Raw genomic sequence first — 21,588 nt, forward strand, 5'->3', positions numbered from 1 at the left:
GGAGTGTTTTGAGTCATCTGGTTCTTGATGTCAACACAGTCATTAAAAGCCACCAATTCAGTGGAAATGATTTTTCCCTGTGAAACTGAAGTCGGCGCAAAGTAAAATTAATAGCCAAAAGGCACACAATGGTATGTATTCAAGAACTGAGCCTAGAAGGACATCCTTCATACATACCAGACAGAAAATGATGGAGATAGAATAAGAACCATACAAGGAACAGTCGCTGAGATACCAACCTCATTTTCCAGTCTATGAAATTATCACAATAAATTGTGTAAAAGACAGCAACTTGGTTTGTCGCCTAACACCAATCTCCGTGTAACACTTCTGAGGACCTTGACTGACTTAAATAGCTTCTCTTACCGACAACCTACATTTTCACTGAATATATTTGCATGCTCATCAAGAACCTAAAAACTGGTAGTAATACATTTAAGGTAATATTTCAACTTTACATGTAAGAATAAGGATTCTTCTAATATCTGGGTATATGTGAATTTCTTTAATCTAAGATATTTGTATTGTACTTAAACAGCATCTGGCTCACTACACCTAGTGAACTTTAACATGCTGTTTAAAAAAGTAAAAAAAAAAAAAAAAAAAAAAAAACATGTGCATCTATGAGTCTAAATACTTAACAAAACTCTGAGGGTCTCCATCATGTTATGGTTACTCCGATGTCTACTGTACCCCGAGAAAAATAATGAAATCAGGGTGATTACATGACAGTTTCTAAAGTAGGAGTAATACCTTTGTTGGTTTATTACGGTATTATTAATGTGTATGTAAATGTACCCACTGACACACTAATCAAACCTTTAACCCATTTCGAAAACTAGCATCAGAAAGTCCATGGTTAAAGTGTAGAATAAGGACCTCAGGAATGAATTCAGTCATTTTATCTCCCACCTTTGTTGGTAAACTATCTGATTGAGCTTGAATATTTGAGCGCTTGCTTGCAAAAACAAAAAAAACTTTTCTAAATGGAGAATGAAAAACACAACTTTTTTGGTTTCCACATCAAAAAATTGCAGTGGACATTGGTACTTGCATACACATTAACACAAGTAAAAAGGCACACACACATACGCACACACGTACAACACTAGTAGTAGCCTACCTCCAAAGCGAACCTTTTTCCTGATTCTGCTGGTTACATCCATCGGATTCATCAGCCTGTCTCTCACCTAAGAGACCACCATTCAGCTTCCCCAGCCTCTCCTCTGCTCCCCCCTGCAACCTCAAAACATCTCGTCCTCTACAAATCCTCCTTGTCGATTCCTCCTCTCTAATTATCTTGTGTCCCTTAATGCCTATCTCCTGTCCTCTTCCCTCTTATCCTCCCCTTCTCCTTCTTCACTGCCTCGCTCCTACCCTGATCTCCTCTCCTCCGCTCCACCGTTTTCAGATCTCGGACTTCTGAGCGACTTAACTTTCACGGAGGCTAAGCGGCAGAACAGGTGGCAAGCGCCGGCCACATCTACCTAAAAATACAAACCAAACTCTATGCACATGCTCCCAATGCTCGAAACACACCACACAAAAGTGGATGCTTGAAAATCCCACAGAATCAAGTTATGGAGCCCAAGAGAGTCCTCTCTCTTTTTTTCCTGCTCTCATACACACACAGAAACTGGAGTGAACAGATAGAGAGAGGGGGAAAAAAAAAAGGAGGGAGAAAAAAATCTTGTCAAGGCCCACTCCTTAGCAACCTGCATCCGTACAGCATGTGTGAGCATGTTGCCATGGAAATACATCACCAGGAACATACATGTGGGCTGAACACAGCTGACACATGCAACAGACATGCATGCACACACAAAGACATGTTAGACAGATGAACCGAAATAATACGCAGGCACACATCCACGCTGACACAGAAATATATTCAGTGCATCAGGGCGCAGGATTTTGCCAGAGAGGATGTTACTCATATTCGTTGGCAGGCTCACTTTATGGCAGGCTAGGTAATGAATTACAATAGAGCAGAACAGAATAGAAAAGAATAAAATAGGCATCAGAGAAAGATATATGGGAATGTAGAAATTACTGCTTGGATAAAAGCCATCTCAACAGGGCCATTGGCGTTCCATTACAGTCCCAACTCACAAACAGCCTGGAAATTGAATTGCCAATAAGGACTAAAATTGATTCGCCAATAATGCTTTGTCCAACAACCGCTCAATATCGCAGTCGTTCAACACATTTTATGGAACACAGTCTTTAACCACCCCCCCCCCGTAAATTAATTTCACTACCTAATTCAAATTATCCACTGATGTGTGGGGTCCTTAAAACAGTTAAGGTTACGGTTTTAATGACTTCTACACAGTCAGGGGACCTCGGCCATAAAGTGAGTGCCTGGCTCTGCACCACAAACCGACAACACAGATAGCTATAATTTTCCTCCAGGACACATTAGGAATTTGATGACACATTAAAGTTGGGCTTGCACTTGGTCCTGGAACACCCGAACCCCCCTGACTCCGGTGCTTGCAGGAACAAAGGCAGTGCTGTTTTTGAACCGTCTCACTGGCTCCTCTCCTGACCAGTAAACTGCCACCCGGTGTGTGGGAGTATACTCAACTGTAGCAGAGCTCGTAGTGTGAACACCAGCAAACACAAATTCCCCATCTTCTATTGTTTAGTGTGTTGTTTGAGGAAACACACAAAGACATCAGTAACAAGAAATATTATATCATCCTGCAAACAAAGAGCAAAAAGCTTTCAAATCCAGCTGATCATACGGAGTGGCAACCCATTTTTATGTATTTTCATCATTACTTGATTCTATCTGGTAATGAGACAACTGTTAAAAATGACAGCTTGAAAAAATACATCTGTCATAAATTAAGATTTACACCCAGGCCAGATATCTGCAGTGAGGTACATTTGAAGCTTAAACCTAGAAGATCAGTTTTTGGTGATACTAATAATTGCATTATTATTTAACCCAGAGAACTGAAGTCCCAAAAATGGATCTTTGGGACCTTGGCTCTCTAGATAGTCACCAGCTGTGTTGTGTTACCTTTCCCACTACCAGTTTGATGTTTTTATTTATTTTTAATTTTTATTTTTAGGTTCATCCCATCTATTGTCACTTAGCTGCCAAGACCCACAACTCCTGTTTCAGCCTGTAATATAAGCCATTCAATCAATGCACTTCTCATTTGTGCACATCTACAGCTATACATCTGTTCCTATCAGATCGCTTGCCTCTTGCACACCTTTCAAAGTTACATCACCCCATTCTCTATATCAAGCACAACACACTCAGGGATTTTAATGCCATCTCGACCCATAATTAAGAGCTAACCTCTTTCTATAGTGTCAAAACCCAAGATGTTGTGTAACCATTCTCTTGACTATTCTTACATACCCTTTTTTTTTAAATGTTATTTCTAATCTGAACATCTCCATGTAAATAAATGTGCATGAAACCAGCAGTAAACCAAGGCCATTCGTAGGTACCAACAACACTAACAAAAGCTGGCATGAGAGCTACCCACGGCCGAGGGCAGCTAAGAGCTTGACAGGCCTGTACTGAACTCTTTCTCCGCTGAAGTGGAAGATATCTAGTAGCAGAAAATAACTAACAACAGCATGTTGCCCTCCGGAGAACACCACACTACAAGAGGCAAGTTCAGGGCGATGCAGATGATGCAAACGCATATGGACACAAAGGCACGGATACTTATACACAACATTTTTTTTTAAATTGCATACTCACACACACACTCACCTGCAAGGGATTACATGTTATGCGCCAACATATAAGATACACGTGTAAATGGAATGATGTCCCATTTCTGGAGGTAGATACCACTGGGCTTTTAGTTTAGTGATCAATGCACAAGCTATGTGACAAGTTGGTGCCGCACAATGTTTGCATCGTTCCTCTTTCTTCACTTGATGCAGTGACGTGCAAATGTAGGTTGGTATAAAAAATGACCATGCAAATAGGCATGTCAGTACACGTGTGATCTTCTGTGTGTGTGTGTGTGTGTGTGTGTGTGTGTGTGTGTGTGCGTGCGTGCGTGCGTGCGTGCGTGCGTGCACTCACAAGGTCTTTCCTCGTGAGCCTGTGTAGGGACCTCCTCCACACATTCAGAAGGGAACCAGCCAATGTTTCCTCGGGAACTGCCCTCCCAGTATCCTCCCTCTCCAATAGACAGCACTAGAGACAGAGAGATGGAGAGGGCAATACTGTGCATCTAAAAAAAGTGAAAATAGTGTAATTTTATAGGTTAATGAGTTTTCTTTTTCGACCTCAAGGCAATAACACATTTGGATACCAGCTGTGTATGTGTGTGTGTGTGTGTGTGTGTGTGTGTGTGTGTGTGTGTGTGTGTGTGTGTGTGTGTGTGTGTGCAGCTCGTATTTGTGCATGCATGTGTCAGTGTGTATACACGTTTGTATTTTAATTTCAAATCAAGAGGTTCTTTGGGGAAGACAGGATGAAAGATTTGCTAGCAGGATCTCTTCATTGTCTTATCGCTGCTGAAACAATTGCAAAGATGCATCGTAATTCCAGTCACGCAATGCAATTTTGCTCAGCCCCAATTAGATGCTTCTTACTTTCAGCTAATGCAGTAATTAAGAGAGCTGTGATTTTCTGTGAAAGATTTATTTATTTATCTATTTATTTATTTATATGGCTTAGTGGTGTGTGGCACTTGCACCAGCACATGGGAAAAGAACAGTGTGCCTTGTCAAAGTAATGCTTTCAATATTGCTTTTACCTGAAGCAAAAATGCTAGTAGGGGGAGTATCTTTTTTGGGGGGGGGGGTTTCTCCCCAATTGTACTTGGCCAATTACCCCACTCTTCCCGAGCCGTCCCGATCGCTGCCCCACCCCGTCTGCGGATCCAGGAAGGGCTGCAGACTACCACACGCCTCCTACGATACTGTGGAGTTGCCAGTCGCTTCTTTTCACCTGACAGTGAGGAGTTTTGCCAGGGGGATGTAGCACGTGGGAGGATCACTCCATTCCCCCCACTTCCCCCTACCCTCTGAACAGGCTCCCCAACTGACCAGAGGAGGCGCTAGTGCAGTGACCAGGACACATCCCCTCATCCGGCTTCCCACCCACGGACACAGCCAATTGTGTCTGTACGGACGCTCGACCAAGCCGAGGGTAACACGAGGATTTGAACCAGCGATCCCTGTGTTAGTAGACAACGGAATAGACCGCCATGCCAACTGGACGCCCATAGGTAGAGTATCTTGATTGTAATACATGTTATATAATTGTAAAACTGAGATTAGAGCTTTGATGGATACTAAAGCCTATGTTATGTGGCTTTAGCATCCTTCTTGTCATCGCACCCCCACCGACCATGATGAGTCCTGACCTAAATGATAATTGTTGATAATGGTAAATGGCAAATAATGAGAATAAGAACAATGGTCTTTTCTGTCAAGTCCTTTTAAGCTGAGGGTGTTTGTACACTTGGTATGTTTGAGCTATTTAGGAGCAAGTGCTCCAAGAGCAAGTTGTTATTTTTGGAGATGATGTGAAACACCCCAAATAAACCTCTGTTACTTTCAAACAGATCCTCGCAAAAGCCAGTCTGGGTTGGTTTGGCCCGTCAGGCCACTATTTTGCACCTTTCCGTCTTCATCAAGAAGGTTGAATCAGTTCATCTGGATACAATGTTTATTGACAGAAACGTTTCATCACTCAACTAAGTGACCTCTTCAGTCTAACTGACTGCAGGCATCCCCACCCTTATAAACAATACAGTACAATACAGAGCCTAACGACCGAAAACAACGGCCCGTTTCATATGCAAATATGGGTGTGACCACTAACTAGAGTTTCAAAGGCCATGTGTACTATTCACAGAGGATTAGGAAATGTTGAAATCACAGCATTGTAAGATGGCAACAGATGTATAACAACCGAAACCAATGACCAGTTTCATGTACAGATATGGCTGTGACCACTAACTAGAGTTTTGATGGCCATGTGTAATTGGGGAACAGTTGCAATCATAACATTGTAAAATGGTGACAGATGTACTCTTAGCCCCCCCCCCCCCACACACACACACCCCAGGGATGGTCGTTGCCTCTTCACATAGATGGCCTCTTTGACTCCCCGTTCAAACCAGCGTTCTTCCCTATCAAGGATGTGCACATCCTCATCTATGAAAGAGTGGCCTCTGGCCTGTAGATGTGTGTAGCCTGGGGAGTCCTGGCCTGACATGTTAGCTCTTCTGTGTTGTGCCATCCTCTTGGCCAGCATCTGTGTAGTTTCCCCAATGTACAAGTCATGGCAATCCTCCTGACACTTAACAGCATACACTATATTGCTCTGTTTGTGCCGGGGGACCCGATCCTTGGGGTGGATCAACTTCTGGTGCAGCATGTTTTGGGGTTTGAAAGCAAATGAGACGCGGTGTTTGGAAAATACGCATCTCAGCTTTTCCAACACTGTTGCCACATACAGAGTCCCCACTGGTTTATGCTTAGGCAGCTGTTGTCCTTCTCTCTTCGATTGGCTGGTGCACTGTTTGGGGGCGTCTTCCTGGCTTTGGCAAATACCCAGGTAGGATAACCACACTTAACCAGGGCCTTTTAGTGTGGGATTTCTCCCCTTCCCCGGCCACTGTGTTGGTGGGGACGTTGTCAGCTCGGTGGTACAGCGTCCTGATGACTCCTAGTTTGTGCTCCAGTGGATGATGAGAGTCAAACCTTAAGTACTGATCAGTATGTGTTGGTTTGCGGTAAACATCAACAGTCAAATGTCCCCCATCACCAATTGCAATTTCACAGTCTAAGAAGGCTAACCTGTCATTTTTCCCATCCCCCTGGTGAACTTGATGTGGTTGTCCACAGAGTTAATGGGGTCGGTGAAATGTGGGATGTCCTGAGATTTAATTTTAACCCAGCTGTCGTCCACAAGTTTGAACCAATGGCTAGGTGGTGTCCCTGGATAGGACATCAGAGCTCTCTTTTCCACTTCCTCCACATACAAGTTGGCCACTATAGGTGAGACTGGGGACCCCATAGCACACCGATGTCTCTGCCTATAGTACTGCCCCCTTTATGTGAAGTATGTGAAGTGAAGACACAGCTTCAGGAGCAGACACACTTGGTCAGTGTTAAGGGTGGTCCTATTGCTAAGGGTGGGGTCGTTTTGTAATTTCATACGGACTACCTGCACTGCGTCATCAACAGGAAGGCACATGAAGAGAGGCTTAACATCATAAGAGAGCTTTGTTTCATGTGTGTAGGGGGTGGGGATGCCTGCAGTCCGTTTAGACTGCAGAGGGCACTTAGTTGAGTGATGAAACGTATCTGTCAGTAAACATTGTGTCCAGATGAACTGATTCAACCTTCTTTGATTGTCTTACCTGCAGTATTGAGCATGCGTCAGGACTCTCCGTACTTAGATTATCAGATGACTTGTGATGTTACTGAAGAAATGAGAGGATAACGTTTTTGGGAAATTAAAAAAAAAGAAGGAATTTTTGATTGGTGGCTTGGGGAAAGTTTTTGTTTGGATTTACTTTCCATAATGTGTCTACTAATAAATATTTTCTTGCTAGGTTGCTGGGTAAACTAGCACTCTAAGGACCACAGAGTCATGTGACTTGATGTCTTGGTGCATGCTCAGTAATCCAGGTAAGGAAACCCCAGAAAGCTGAATCAGTTCCTGTGAGCTCACCAACCTTGTGTCCAGGTGAACTGATTCAGCTTTCTGGGATGTGACTTGACAGTTTTGCTTAAAGTTGTGATGCTGACTTCATCGTGGACTGTTGGCTTTTGTGATTTATTGGTCAATGGTCAGCAAATTAACCTACCTTGACATGTCTGATAAATCTAATATTATTACAATCTGATTAAGCCTTACCGTTATGATAGAATTTTATCCAAGTTTTTTTATATAATGATGCAGATATTGGTCATGATACTCAGGGAGATAAGGTGACTTACTATGAATATATGAATACTTGCTAATAAATTACAAAGTATGAATGCTGGTGGAGTGGATTCCTCCATCACGATCGAGATCCGAGTTCTCTGTCTCAAAAAAAAAAGTGTCAAGAGAACCCAGGTTTTTTCTTTGTTATAGCAACAGGACCAAGATGGGTTTGTTCGAGCAGGACAGTATTTGAAAAACTCCTCGTAACAGCAGGACAGACGTGCCGAGAAAACCTCCATCTTTTTTAGCATCTGGTCCTGTGCATATGTGGTGACAATGAGAGGACAGCTTATGAGCTTCCCATCGTTACCCATGGTCATCACTGCAACAAGATCAAGTGAAAGTCAAAGGTGAATCACTGCTATCACATAACACAGTGACTCATCACCCCCCATTACAATTAAAACATTACACACAGCATGTGTGTGCGTGTGTGTGTGTGTGTGTGTGGTCATGCATGTGTGTGTATGTGTAGGGAGAGAGACAGAGAGAGAGAAGAGGGAAGAAAAAGAGGGAAACACACATGTGCATGACCATGTACCCTTTTTTCTTCCCTCCTTCCTTCCTCCTCCTCCTCCTCCCTTTCTGTCTCTCTCTCCCTCTCGCCCTCTGTCCCCCCCCCCCACACACACAATAAAAAGTTTTGGGAAAAAAAATCTTGACTCAAAATAGTCTCTAAATCATAGCTCAAATAAAGTTGTATTAGTTTAAATATTCTCGAGTGCTGTTTAAAAAAACAAACACGTTGAAACAATTGTAGAAACTATTGTTTACAATGCTAACAAGCGCTAATAAAGAGTTTGAAAGAAAAAATGTTCTGGAGTGCCCTGAAATTGACAGACCACAAACAAAGCAGTTGCAGCTCTCCATCTGCTAATGAAATACTAATGAACAAAATCTTGTAGTACTTCAACTGAATCTCTTAAACTAAATGTTGTTGCCCATCCTTCTGCAGAACCACCCTTCTCTCAGCCGGCCACTGAGTTTACCACCACACACATCCTTGTCTTGGTGTTAATATGAGGTAGCACCATGACAGTGATCTATTGTGGTCTACTGGGTCCATCACCACATCTAGCATGGTATGTTTTAACTCTACAAGTTAGGTAGATGCTGAGCATGCCTTTCATTCCGGCCTTTAAACAGCATGCAATGTATTTATTTACCTTTTACTCTGTCGTTTTTATACAGCGTGATCTCTCCCTCAGCTTGTGGCTGATAAGGTCTGACCACCACAAAGTGTCTTCCTGGAACTGCGCTGTATAACTTCCTCTTCTGTCCGCCTTGATGACCTGCCTCCAAATTACTGTGACCCCGGTGCCCTGGATCTGCAATTTCACGGTTCCTATGATGGCTGGGGTCATGACCCGGCTCACGGCCTCCACGATGGGGACTAAGAGGACAGGAGAGGATAAAGTCAGACCACAAGTATTTACTATCACAATTAAGTTGCTATTGCCAGACTATTTGATAGCAGGAGTAAAGAAATGGTCTGGCATCGCCTATTTATACACATCCATATGTATATTTAACCCCAAAGCCCACTGCCATAAATATATGTTGCAAATAATCAGCCAGCAATATCATATAATACTGCACATTATAGCCTTGTGTTATGGCAGTAGTGTGCAACCATTTGCCATGGAGGACCGTTAGTATGCAGGTTTTCTTAACAACCCAACATTACAACAGTTGATTTTACTAATTAGTCCTCTCCTGTCTGGCTGAATGTCTGTTGATGATATGTGTGAAATCAGCTGGTGTGCTGCTGGGTTGTGTAGGAAACCATGGACCTCCATGGCACAGGGCTGGATACCGCTACAGGATGGTATAATACAAATTACATTGTACAATATTGCCCTCTGCTGGACAAAAGGAAAACACAAAGCACCGTAAGCTAGAAACGCCACAACAAAACTGACAATTTAATAAATAATAACAGAAAAATAAAGAACAAAAGAACAGAAAATAATATAATCATTAGTTAAAAATACCTGTTGAGGCTATAAAGTGACCTCTTTTCTTATTGGAGAATGTACCCCTGCACATCAGGTAAAGCCTTTTTATGTTAGACTTAGATGTTATTCTTAAAACAAACAAACAAACAAACAAAAATAGTGTGACCCTTATTTATTAAACACATATTGAAAAATATACAAATAATAAATCAACCTTCATAAGAGTTCTTATCCTTCTCATTAGATAATCTTATAGTGCTGCTCTCACTGTCCTCATGTCACGCTAATAAAATTTAAACAAAAATATATCTATCTATCTATCTATCTATCTATCTATCTATCTATCTATCTATCTATCTATCTATCTATCTATCTATCTACTTTTCAGTATCAATACACATGCCAACATTCACACTCACTATACAGTAAATACTCAAAAATATATAGAGCCACGATGAAGATATTCCCTACAGTTATATTCACATACCAGCATCAATTCTGAACGTGGTCATTCAAAACGCAAGTTTTTGTTAAGTTTTTTAAATAGAATAATATAGAATATTAAAAGTGAATAGTTTAAGGAAGTAGAATTGTTAGGATAATTCTCAAAACATGATTATGCAAAGTATAGTCTAGCAGTCACCATCATCAGGGCAACCGAAGGCTAATATAAGGAGTTTTCAACGGGTCTTGAGGAAAAATGTTTAGTAGTGTAAAGCTATTTCAATCTTGAGTACTCTGCTCACTGATGGGCAACCAGACTGATTGAATATTGAATGTGTGTATGTGTGTGTGTGTGTGTGTGTGTGTGTGTGTGTGTGTGTGTGTGTGTGTGTGTGTGTGTGTGTGTGCGTCATCATGAGGGTTCCAGAGGTGAGGTTATTCATAATCCAACTGGCCTGCTAGGAAGCATCTGGCACTGCAAGATAAAGGTTATACCCCCCTCTCACATGCTAGCAACACACACTCATCACATGTCTATCTCTCTACGGAAACGCTTACTGTGGCTTACTCTCATTTAGTGTCACTCACACACACACACACACACACACACACACACACACACACACATACACACAAAACGGGCCATGGTAGCAGTATGTGCTCTGTGTGTGTGCGAGCTCCCTCATTAAAACTACGGAGACTCTCAAAGTCACAGCCAAAGGCAGAGAGTATACTTACTGCACCAGCAATATACAGTCATTTGCAGAATTCATTTGCACAGCACTACGTGCACATTTAATTTTAATTGGTATTTTCTTATTCTTTAGAATGGGTGACCCAAATGAAAAATGTAGGTGTCAAACGTTCTCACTATACCGTTCAATAAAATTCATCGCCGAATACGCACGACTCCAGAGCTGTTGACAGAATTCAGAGAAAATCTCACAACTCTGACACTGTCTGATATCACACACCACACACCGAGCTTGCTGGGGAATCAATCTAAACAGAACATGAGTGCTGGAGAATTTTCCGGGCCCCAAGGGAACATCTTTGTTCAAAAGAAGATCGTTGCTAGGGAGTAAGCCTCAAAGTGGCTCTATGCAACCCGGCAGATATTGCCTACCCTCGAACCATGGGAACAGGTTTGGTCGAGAAGTCATTTTTTTTAATGTTTTTTATTTTGTTCAAACTGCTCACATCATGTGATCATATCACTTGCACCTTTCTGGACATACATAGTGCACATCCACATGTACATATTTTCTGGTAAACATGTTTTCCAAGATTTTATGCCAAATGAATATGTAAGTAATGAGGGCTCTTGTCTGTTTCTAGGGTAAATATTTGAACAATATTTACAGTATGTCAGTTCCTTTCCGTATTTAAGAAACATACAAGTTGACTTTTCTCGTTCTTCTTTGTAAATACAACCAGTGGCAGCCGATGTGGCCCATTTTGTATAATACAATCACCTCTACTCTCATTCAGTGCTAAAGTTACACTGGGGATATCTGGCATCCTACTTAAAAGCATGTGGGTCAGTTCAGTACTGTACAAAATGATGGCACTTCATGCTAACAATGTTTTAAAATGCTCCAAAGGTGAGTTCAGTGTAAATTTTAACCCAGAGTTGCCAAAGCACTTCAGCGTCCTAAGCAACCAGGTTGTCTATGTTCATCTGTGTGGGAGCGCTGCAAGTGACTGCTTTCAATGCTAACTGGCTAGCAAAGACGCTAAGTTGCTACAGTAGCATAGGCACATGATATAGTACGAAGACAGGGGAATTGCTCTGTTTTAAATACTGGGACAAAAATGTGTATAAAAATAGCCACAGTGGCCCATCTTTAGCTATAAACAGTATACCATGAAAATGACTACATATACAGTAGCTGGAGCAAACAGTGGGCTGTATATCTACCTGCAACCACCAAGCAACAAGGGAAAAACAGCTTCATGCCCTGAGCAGCCCCTGAACTCTATTAGTAGTGTATTTATGCCATGAACCTAGCTAGAACTGAAACAAGACCGGACCTAGTCTTGTTAAGACCGCGACTACATTTATTAAAAGTCTATTTTTGTGTGAATATGTTTAAAAAGCAGCTGTTTTGACACCGGTCCCGTGAACAGTTGATGACATAATACAAAACTGTTCACGCCAACTCATTTTGGAAGAGCAACGGCTAATGAGGAAACTCCACCTTGGCCGTCCGACCGGTGGTGAAATTCACTCACTCAGGCACTCACAGAAAACCGCATGTGTAGGGCAGGCCCCGCTGTTGCAGTCCAGCCAAAAATATCTGCTACTTTTGCCAAGCAGTCATCTAAACAGGTCACTCACAGAGACTGGGCCCACAGGTGGGATGCAGGAGATTTTATTTAGGTCGCAAAAAAATTTTTTTTGCAGAACTTCTTCAATTCTCTTATTTAAGATTTATATCGGAAGTACACCGTTGAGCCACATGAGGAAGCACGTTGGTATTTCTACCACACTCACGGTTTCTGCCAGAATTTTCAAGGGTCGCCACAGCAGATGTCACAGTTTCCATCGGTACCCTGTGAGGGCACAGCACCAACGACTGATCCAGTATGGAGCCTTGACCAATCTGGTATGGTCTTGTCAATCTGCATACTAATTTGGCAAACTTTTACATTGGATGCCCTTCCTGACACAACCGCTAACCCTATGGACGGGGCAAAGGTAAAGCGCTGGATGACCATCTCAGTATTTATGGAATTGTGCCCATGTCGGCCACCACTCTATATATATATATATATATATATATATATATATATATATATATATATATATATATATATATATATATATATATTTTACCAATCATTTCAATTTCTTTATGCACCTTGCTTATTTCTGATGCTCTGGCAAAGTATGTGATATATAATATGCACTGGTAATAGCTCTGCTCTGTGTGAATCCATAATTTGGAAACAAAAATAATACTGACAGTGATTTCTTTATGTTGGTTTGTAGAAGAAGAAAATCTGAAGTAAAACTACTTGGTTTCATATCCTTTGCATATAAGATCAGTTCATTTTGTTGTGGCTGCAGGTATCAGCTGTAACACCATGGTGCTAAATAGTGTTATACATGTGTTTGGCTGTATCTGGTCCTTCCAGCGTACACTGTGCCCAGTTCATGATGGCAAATTCCAAAACATTAAAATCATAAACAATAGATATGTTCATTTTGTTAAACTGGCGGGGGAGGGTGGGGGCAGAGAAGGAATGTTTTTGAACTGACTGTACCCACCTCAATTACACAAGAGAATAACAAAACACAACGTAGTTGACTAAAACAGAACAGGGCTGCCCCTCTTATAATTTGTTAACATGTAAACAGGCTGTGACCCCATACAAAATGCTATGGGTGCCAGGCTGCGAGAGGCGTAGCAACACAGATAAGTGTTGCTGTGACCTTTTCAAATGGCAGCTGTCAGAGGCGTTTCCCCCCCTCTCACTCGAGGTGAACTCCTACTGTCATCACTATGGTGACCAGCATCTGAAATCAGAGAGGGAACGGTAAAGATCAGTCTGTCCATCTGGAAAAGATGCAGCAGAAATGTCCATGTTGTGTAGGATGCTGGCCAAAGAGAAGTGCACACCCTCCATGGCTTATCTGGCCTGTACATATTCCTTTAAATATCATGTATATGATAAACACCACCCTTGTTCATTTGCATCTCACAGTGTACAGCTGTATGTTATGCTACTACATTGATTTGATTTGATTCACTTTGCACATGTTTACTTATTTCCATAGTCATTTCTCATCAACACACTGTGGTACAGCAGATTTATTCCCCTATACTGGGAGCAGCTAGTGATGCAGAAAAGCATATTTGCATTAACCTGTCATCGGTCGGTGAAGGCGATGTACCTTTATTTATTTCATTACTGTAATATTTCCAATATGCTCAGTTGATTTTTCAAGCTTGTTGTAACATCCGCAGTGCTCTCTGCTCATCTTATGCTTTCCTGTCTGTCTTCAAATCCTGTGTATCGGTGAAAAAGCTCCATACTAGCTTTCGCTCAGTCTCTGAGAGTTAGCCTGAGAAGAGAACCTGCGGCCTGTTTCAGAGCAGGGTTAACGAACTCTGAGTTTAAACCTGAACTCTGGGTTGACCAGCTCTGAGCTGTCAAACTCAAGAGTTTTTGGTTTCAGAACAGCTGATCTGAGTTGGTTCAACCAACTCTGGGCATGTTCACGCTGACTTAAGCCTACTTAACTCAATGTGACGACTACAAAAAGCCACCTTCAGTGGAACGGAGCACCAGTACTATGATTACCCATGGCGACCAGAGAGAATAAGAAGTGTTCCTACTTCATCCCGCTGGAGTTAGAGATATTAATGAGTGCGTATGCAGAATGTGAGTATATATTGAAGAAAAAAAGCAATACCGGAGCAGCAGCAGAAGATGAGCTGGCGTGGCAGAAAATCGCTGACCGATTCAATGTGTGAAAATTAATTTAAAAAAGAAGCAGTTTTACCTCAAGTGTTCCACTTGTTCAACATCTATATAGCGTTTTTTTTCTTCTTCCGGAAACCGTCAATGGTGTTGATAAAAGCGCTCAACAAATGAGGAGCGGAATATTAAGATAGCTGTAAGAAAAAAACTTTAATACATAGCAGAACAACCTTGTTTTGTGCGTCACGCACTCATCAGTTGCCAATGTGGATTAACCACATTGGCAACAAGCTGTCCTTCTTCGTCACTCCCAATGAAAATCTTCGCATCTTCAACTCTGCCACCTCCAGCTCCGCCTCCTGTCTTTTTGTCAGTGCCACTGTCTCCAAACCATATAACGTAGCTGGTCTCACAACCATTTTGTAAACCTTCCCTTTAACTTTTGCTGGTACCCTTCTGTCTTAAATCACTCCACCCTGCCTGCACTCTCTTCTTCACCTCTCTTCTGCACTTTCCGTTACTTTGAACAGGTGACCCCAAGTACACTGCTCAAAAAAATAAAGGGAACACATAAGCAATGCAATGTAGCTCCAAGTCAATCACACTTTTGAGATATCAACCTGTCCAGTTAGGAAGCAACACTGATTTGTGAATCAATTTCACCTGTTGGTAAATTGTCTAATTTCCACCAGGTGGAAATTAGACAATTTGCAAGACAACCCCTATAAAAGGAATGGATTTGCAGGTGATGGCCACAGACCATTTGCCTGTCCTCATCTTTTCTGGCCGATCTTTGGTTATTTTTTCATTTTGCTAGTGCCCTCACCACTAGAGGTGGCATGAGGCGGTATCTGCAACCTACAGAAGTTGCTCAGGTAGTGCAGCTCATCCAGGATGGCACATCAATGCGTGCTGTGGCAAGAAGATTTGATGTGTCTCCAGGCACAGTGTCCAGAGCATGGAGGAGGTACCAGGAGACAGGCCAGTACACCAGGAGACGTGGAGGGGGCCGCAGGAGGACAACAACCCCGCAGCAGGACCGCTATCTGGTCCTTTGTGCAAGGAGGAACAGGAGGAGCACTGCCGGAGCCCTACAAAACGACCTTCAACAGGCCACTAATGTGCAGGTTTCTGCTCAAACAGTGAGAAACAGAATGCATGAGGATGGTATGAGGGCCCGACGTCCACAATTGGGGCCTGTGTTCACAGCCCAACACCGTGCAGCCCGATTGACCTTTGCCAGAGAACATCTTGGTTGGCAGATTCGCCATTGGCGCCCTGTGCTCTTCACAGATGAGAGCAGGTTCACACTGAACACATGTGACAGACGTGAGAGAGTCTGGAGACGCTGTGGAGAACGTTCTGCTGCCTGCAACATCCTCCAGCATGACCGGTTTGGTGGTGGGTCAGTGATGGTCTGGGGAGGCATATCCTTGGAGGGCCGCACAGACCTCTACGTGCTAGCCAGAGGTACCATGACTGCCATTAGGTACCGGGATGAGATCCTCAGACCCCTTGTCAGACCATATGCTGGTGCAGTGGGCCCTGGGTTCCTGCTCATGCATGACAATGCTCGTCCTCATGTGGCCAGAGTGTGTCAGCAGTTCCTGTATGTCGAGGGCATTGATGCTATGGACTGGCCTGCACGTTCCCCAGACCTGAATCCAATCGAGCACCTCTGGGACATCATGTCTCGTACCATCCGCCAACGCGATGTCGCACCACAGACTGTCCAGGAGTTGACCGATGCCCTGATCCAGGTCTGGGAGGAGATCCCTCAGGAGACCATCCGTCGTCTCATCAGGAGCATGCCCAGACGTTGTAGGGAGTGCATACAGGCACGTGGAGGCCACACACACTACTGAGCCTCATTTTGAATCGTCTTGAAGAATTTCCACAGAAGTTGGATCAGCCTATGTTCTCATTTTCCACTTTGATTTTGAGTATGATTCTGAATCCAGACCTTAATGGGCTAATGATTTTGATTTCCATTGATCATTCTTAGGTTATTTTGCTCTAAACACATTCCTCTGTCTAATAAATAAAGATTTTCAGCTGAAATATTTCATTCATCGAGGTCTATATTGTGTTTTTAGGTGTTCCCTTTATTTTTTTGAGCAGTATATTTAAACTCATCCACTTTCGTCACCTGTACTCCTTGCATCTGCACCATTCCACTGTCCTCCCTCTCGTTCATGCATATGTATTCTGTCTTACTCCTACTCACTTTCATTCCTCTTCTCTCCAGTGCATACCTCCGCCTCTCCAGGCTCTCCTCAACCTGCGCCCTACTCTCCCTCAGATCACAATGTCATCCGCGAACATCATAGTCCAGGAAGACTCCTGCCTGATCTCATCCGTCAACCTGCCCATCACCATTGCAAACAAGAAAGGGCTCAGAGCCGATCCTTGATGTAATACCACCTCCACCTTGAACCCATCTGTCAGCCCAACCGCACACCTCACCACTGTCGTACTGCCCTCGTACATATCCTGCACCACTCCTACATACTTCTCTGCTACTCCCAACTTTCACACCTCCTCTCTCAACACCCTGTCATATGCTTTCTCTAAATCCACAATGTAACTCCTTCTGGCCTTCTCTATACTTCTCAATCAACATTCTCAAAGCAAACATCACATCTGTGGTGCTCTTTCATGGTATGAAACCATACTGCTGCTCGCTAATCATCACCTCTCCTCTTAACCTGGCTTCTGTTACTCCTTCCCATATCTTCATGCTGTGGCTGATCAACTTTATACCTCTGTACTCTCCGTTGCTTTGAACAGGTGAGAGTTGCTACAGTTCTGCACATCACCCTTATTCTTGAAAATCAGTACCAGTATACTTTTTCTCTTCTCCACTCCTCAGGCATCCTCTCACTTTCCAAGATTATGTTAAACAACCTAGTTAAAAACTCCACTGCCATCTCTCCTAAACACCTCCATGCCTCCACAGGTATATCTCCAAAGGTATGTCATGATATGAGGACTGAGAATATTGTTTAAATAAATGATGAGTTGTGCAAAAAACCCCCCAAAAAAAACAAAAAACAAAACAGTAAAGCTCAAACAGAGAATCATCAGGGAATGATAAAACATCCAAGCGAGGTCTGATCACTCTATCCCAATGGAGATTTCTGTGGAGTATTTGTGCTTCAATATCACCTGGCTCTTCAAGAAAAGGACACACCATGTCTGACACTTCCTTCAGTCTGCAGGCTTCAGCTAAAGAGGAGGAGAAACTCAGGGTTAGATGAAGAAAACCTGCCAGTGAACAGGTTAGCTTCACGGAGTATGTTGCCATAGTAATTGACTCAGAGTTGAGCTGAACTGGCTTCAATGAACCGAAAACCCAGAGGTTCCTTCAACTCTGAGTCAACTAACTCCGAGTTTTCACTCAACCCGCTTTCTGAAAAAGGGCCCTGGACTTATGAACTGATAAGCCTTAGGTAAAGAATATCAACCTTGGCCAGTGAATATAGCCAGTGAATGCAGATGGGACCAACATCGGCTTAATGGGGGAGTTGAGGGTTGTTCTACTTCTCCATTCAGTTTCTAAAGTTGAAGTCTATTATTTGGATGATACTTAAATATGTTACTACTGCAAAAGGGTAGGCAGTGTGGCTGTGCCTGCAAGTAAGAAGAAGAAGAAGAAGAAGAAGAAGCTGACCAAGTACAAAGACCTGGAGATTGAAATCAACAGGATGTGGGGTATGAAGACCAAAACAACACCAGTGGTCACTGGAGCTCTAGGACTCATGAAGAAGGGAATGGAAAAGCTCACCAACTGTATCCCAGGCAACATCAACATCAGTGCAGTCCAGAAGATCGCCCTACTCGGAACAGCCCACATATTACGACGAGTACTGTCAAACAAGTGACATCTGCCCTATAGTGCCTCAGGTCCAATAGTTTGGACCCGGCTCTACAGGATGTAAAACAGGAAACACGAAAGAAATAATAATAACAACAATACTTGCTTAAGTGTTCATGAAGTCATCATTAGCTGTTTACCACCAAAATATGCATGCAAGGACATGCATGCAAAGATGTGCAAAGACAGAAATGCACACATCTCCAAAATATCAACAGTACATCAATTGTGTTTTAATGCCTACAGGTCATAGCAACACAGGTAAAGAGGGAAAGCTATCCAGTGGTTTTCAGCAAAACATTCCAACAACCCATTCTCACACACACACCATCCTGCTCTACCTGCAACACTACAAATATCTTTACAAAGTGGATGTATACACAGAGTTTTTATGTTCTCATTCATGTGCTTTTGTTCACAGTCCTCGTTCCCATTTCCAGATTTCCTCCACATTTTTTGCATATATTATGATTATTATTTTTTTAAAATGTTGCACTCCTCGCTATGGCACAACAAAGAGCTATGTGCAAGTCAGTAGTCAAATGAGTCAACATGACTGATAAAACCATGACCAGTTGCAGGACAAAAGTTCAACCGCCAATGGTGCAAACTGAAGAGGCGGCTGAAACCCTCAGAGCCTTTCCTCTGAGCCAGACAAGAAGCAGCGTTTCCCCAGGCTTTCAACTGTTGAGGCAAGTGACTCAAAATCTGGCTAAGAATATTTTATAAAGTTATGTATATTTTCTTATTGAGCTTTTTTTGTAATCTTGTTGCACATATGCATTGCACCTCTTACCCATATCTCACAATTAACCACTAAAATAAACTCTTACACACACTCAGACATTCATTCCTCCATTACCAGGAGTTGAACCAGGATATGTAATCAAATGGATTCATCCCCAACCTCTGCCCCTTCCTCTTCCCCTAACCCTATGATGCCACACCAACACTGGACACCGGACACCCGCTACATGTAGACATACATACAGTACATGCACTTTGGCCCACATCCTTATTTAGGCTCAAATATTCATATCTATATCCATGTATCTAAATATATACAGATAGATAGATAGATAGATAGATAGATAGATAGATAGATAGATAGATAGATAGATAGATAGATAGATAGATAGATAGATAGATAGATAGATAGATAGATAGATAGATAGATCGATAGATAGATAGAGGTATCTTGTGTCATTGCATGTGCATTTTATGCATCTTACTTTTTGTATGTTTTGTGTATTTTTTACATTCTCATGTAAGGTAAATTACACTGCATTTTCATGGTCAAAATGTGCTATAAAAATAAAGTTTGATTACTTGGAAGAACTGCTGACATTAAATTAATTATTTTAGCCTGATGTCACTGGTGCTGACATGAACTATAATAACTGTAATAGTATGGGCAGAAGGCTGTAGGTCTATGAGAGAATGAATCTGTCAGTAATGTCTATTACTTTAAAATTCAACGGTGTGTTAGCTAACAACTATTAGTCATGGTTTCAGGCTGATTGCCAAGTCAATACCACAACCTTAAATGTGTACACAATCAAAACCAACTAGAATTCTACGTGAAAAACCTTTCACATGCAAATGTAGATTCAATCAGTGATGTATGAGATAGCCAAGAGAGTAAATACTATATGGCCTCAAACAAACCTCTGGGCCCCCCTCATTCCCCAGCAGCCTGCGTTCCCACATCAGACCTGAGCGCCACACAACTAATTTGGCGGTATCATCACTAGCTTTTGAAATGAATTGCTGCATGAATCTGAAAGTCTGAATACTACTGAAGATACTCAAATGATTATATGTGAACGATCGCTTGTTGGAAATTATTATCTTTGCTTTAATGAATAATGTATTAAAACATTTTATTCCCAAATTTAATTGAAATTACATCAAACACCTTTTAGGTGACAACAAGTTGGAGGTTCTCTCTGCTATATCACCGCTAAATTGGGTTTAATTCCACCATGGTAGAGATGTTAAATGCCAGATCAATAACAGTTATCACCTTAATGGAAGTGGAACACATGTAGAACATGTAGAGGACGTATCTATGTAAGATGGTTGTGTATAGTGCTCAATTAGAAATGAAATATGTGAACGATAGGGGGCATAACATTATAATGGTGGGAGATGTGCTGATGTGACAACTGGAAAAATACAATAACCGACACAGGGTGAATTAAAAGATTTCCAGATTGTATTCACTAGCACAATTTGGTATCACCAGTTAAATTAATTAAATTAATAAAAGTGAAGAAAAAAAACGTGGTATGGTGGCCCAGTGGTTAGCACTGTCGCCTCACAGCAAGAAGGTCCTGGGTTTGAACCCTAGGGTTGTCCAACCTTGGGGGTCATCCCAGGTTGTCCTCTGTGTGGAGTTTGCATGTTCTCCCTATGTCTGTGGTGGATTTTCTCCGGGTGCTCCGGTTTCCCCCACTATCAAAAAGACATGCATGTTAGGGTTTATGTATATGTCTGTGGCCCTGACCAAGGCAATGGGAAAAGAACAGGAGTTGGTCCCCAGGTGCAGCATGAAGGCGGCAGCTCACTGCTCCTAGCTACACAGATCACAGCTAGGATGGAGCTAGGATTTTAAAGGAAACTTAATAAATCCACAATAATAAAAGTGAAAATAAACAGGGTCTACATGTTATATCAAAGAAATTGTAAATTTTCCAGATAAAATGGTGCTTGTATATGACAGATATAATTGAAATAGTTGTTTAAGACAAGAGATGTGCTTGTTAAAACTATATTAAAAAGAAATGGTACTATGAATGCAGAGGTAGGAAAAAAGAGATGTTTTTAAATATGCCAAAAATGTGTAGAGCCATATCCTTCAGAGAAAGTTAGGGGACCAAAAACAGGAAAAAGCCTACGAGTGATTTTATAAGAGTGATACATATTGTTAATGTCATTGC

The 21,588-nt window shown here is 42.1% G+C and overlaps 1 protein-coding gene across 1 annotated transcript in view; it reads right to left on the reverse strand.

Moving 5' to 3' along the window:
- The window catches only part of shank2b (SH3 and multiple ankyrin repeat domains 2b), a 251,559-nt gene that overhangs the window by 105,668 nt on the left and 124,303 nt on the right, over window positions 1–21,588 (reverse strand). The window contains 2 exon segments of the mRNA XM_056282438.1: window positions 4,067–4,180; window positions 9,103–9,232. Coding sequence (XP_056138413.1) covers window positions 4,067–4,180; window positions 9,103–9,232 — 244 coding nt within the window.

The sequence above is a fragment of the Lampris incognitus genome, chromosome 6 (genome assembly GCF_029633865.1).
Source record: "Lampris incognitus isolate fLamInc1 chromosome 6, fLamInc1.hap2, whole genome shotgun sequence".
NCBI lineage: Eukaryota > Metazoa > Chordata > Actinopteri > Lampriformes > Lampridae > Lampris > Lampris incognitus.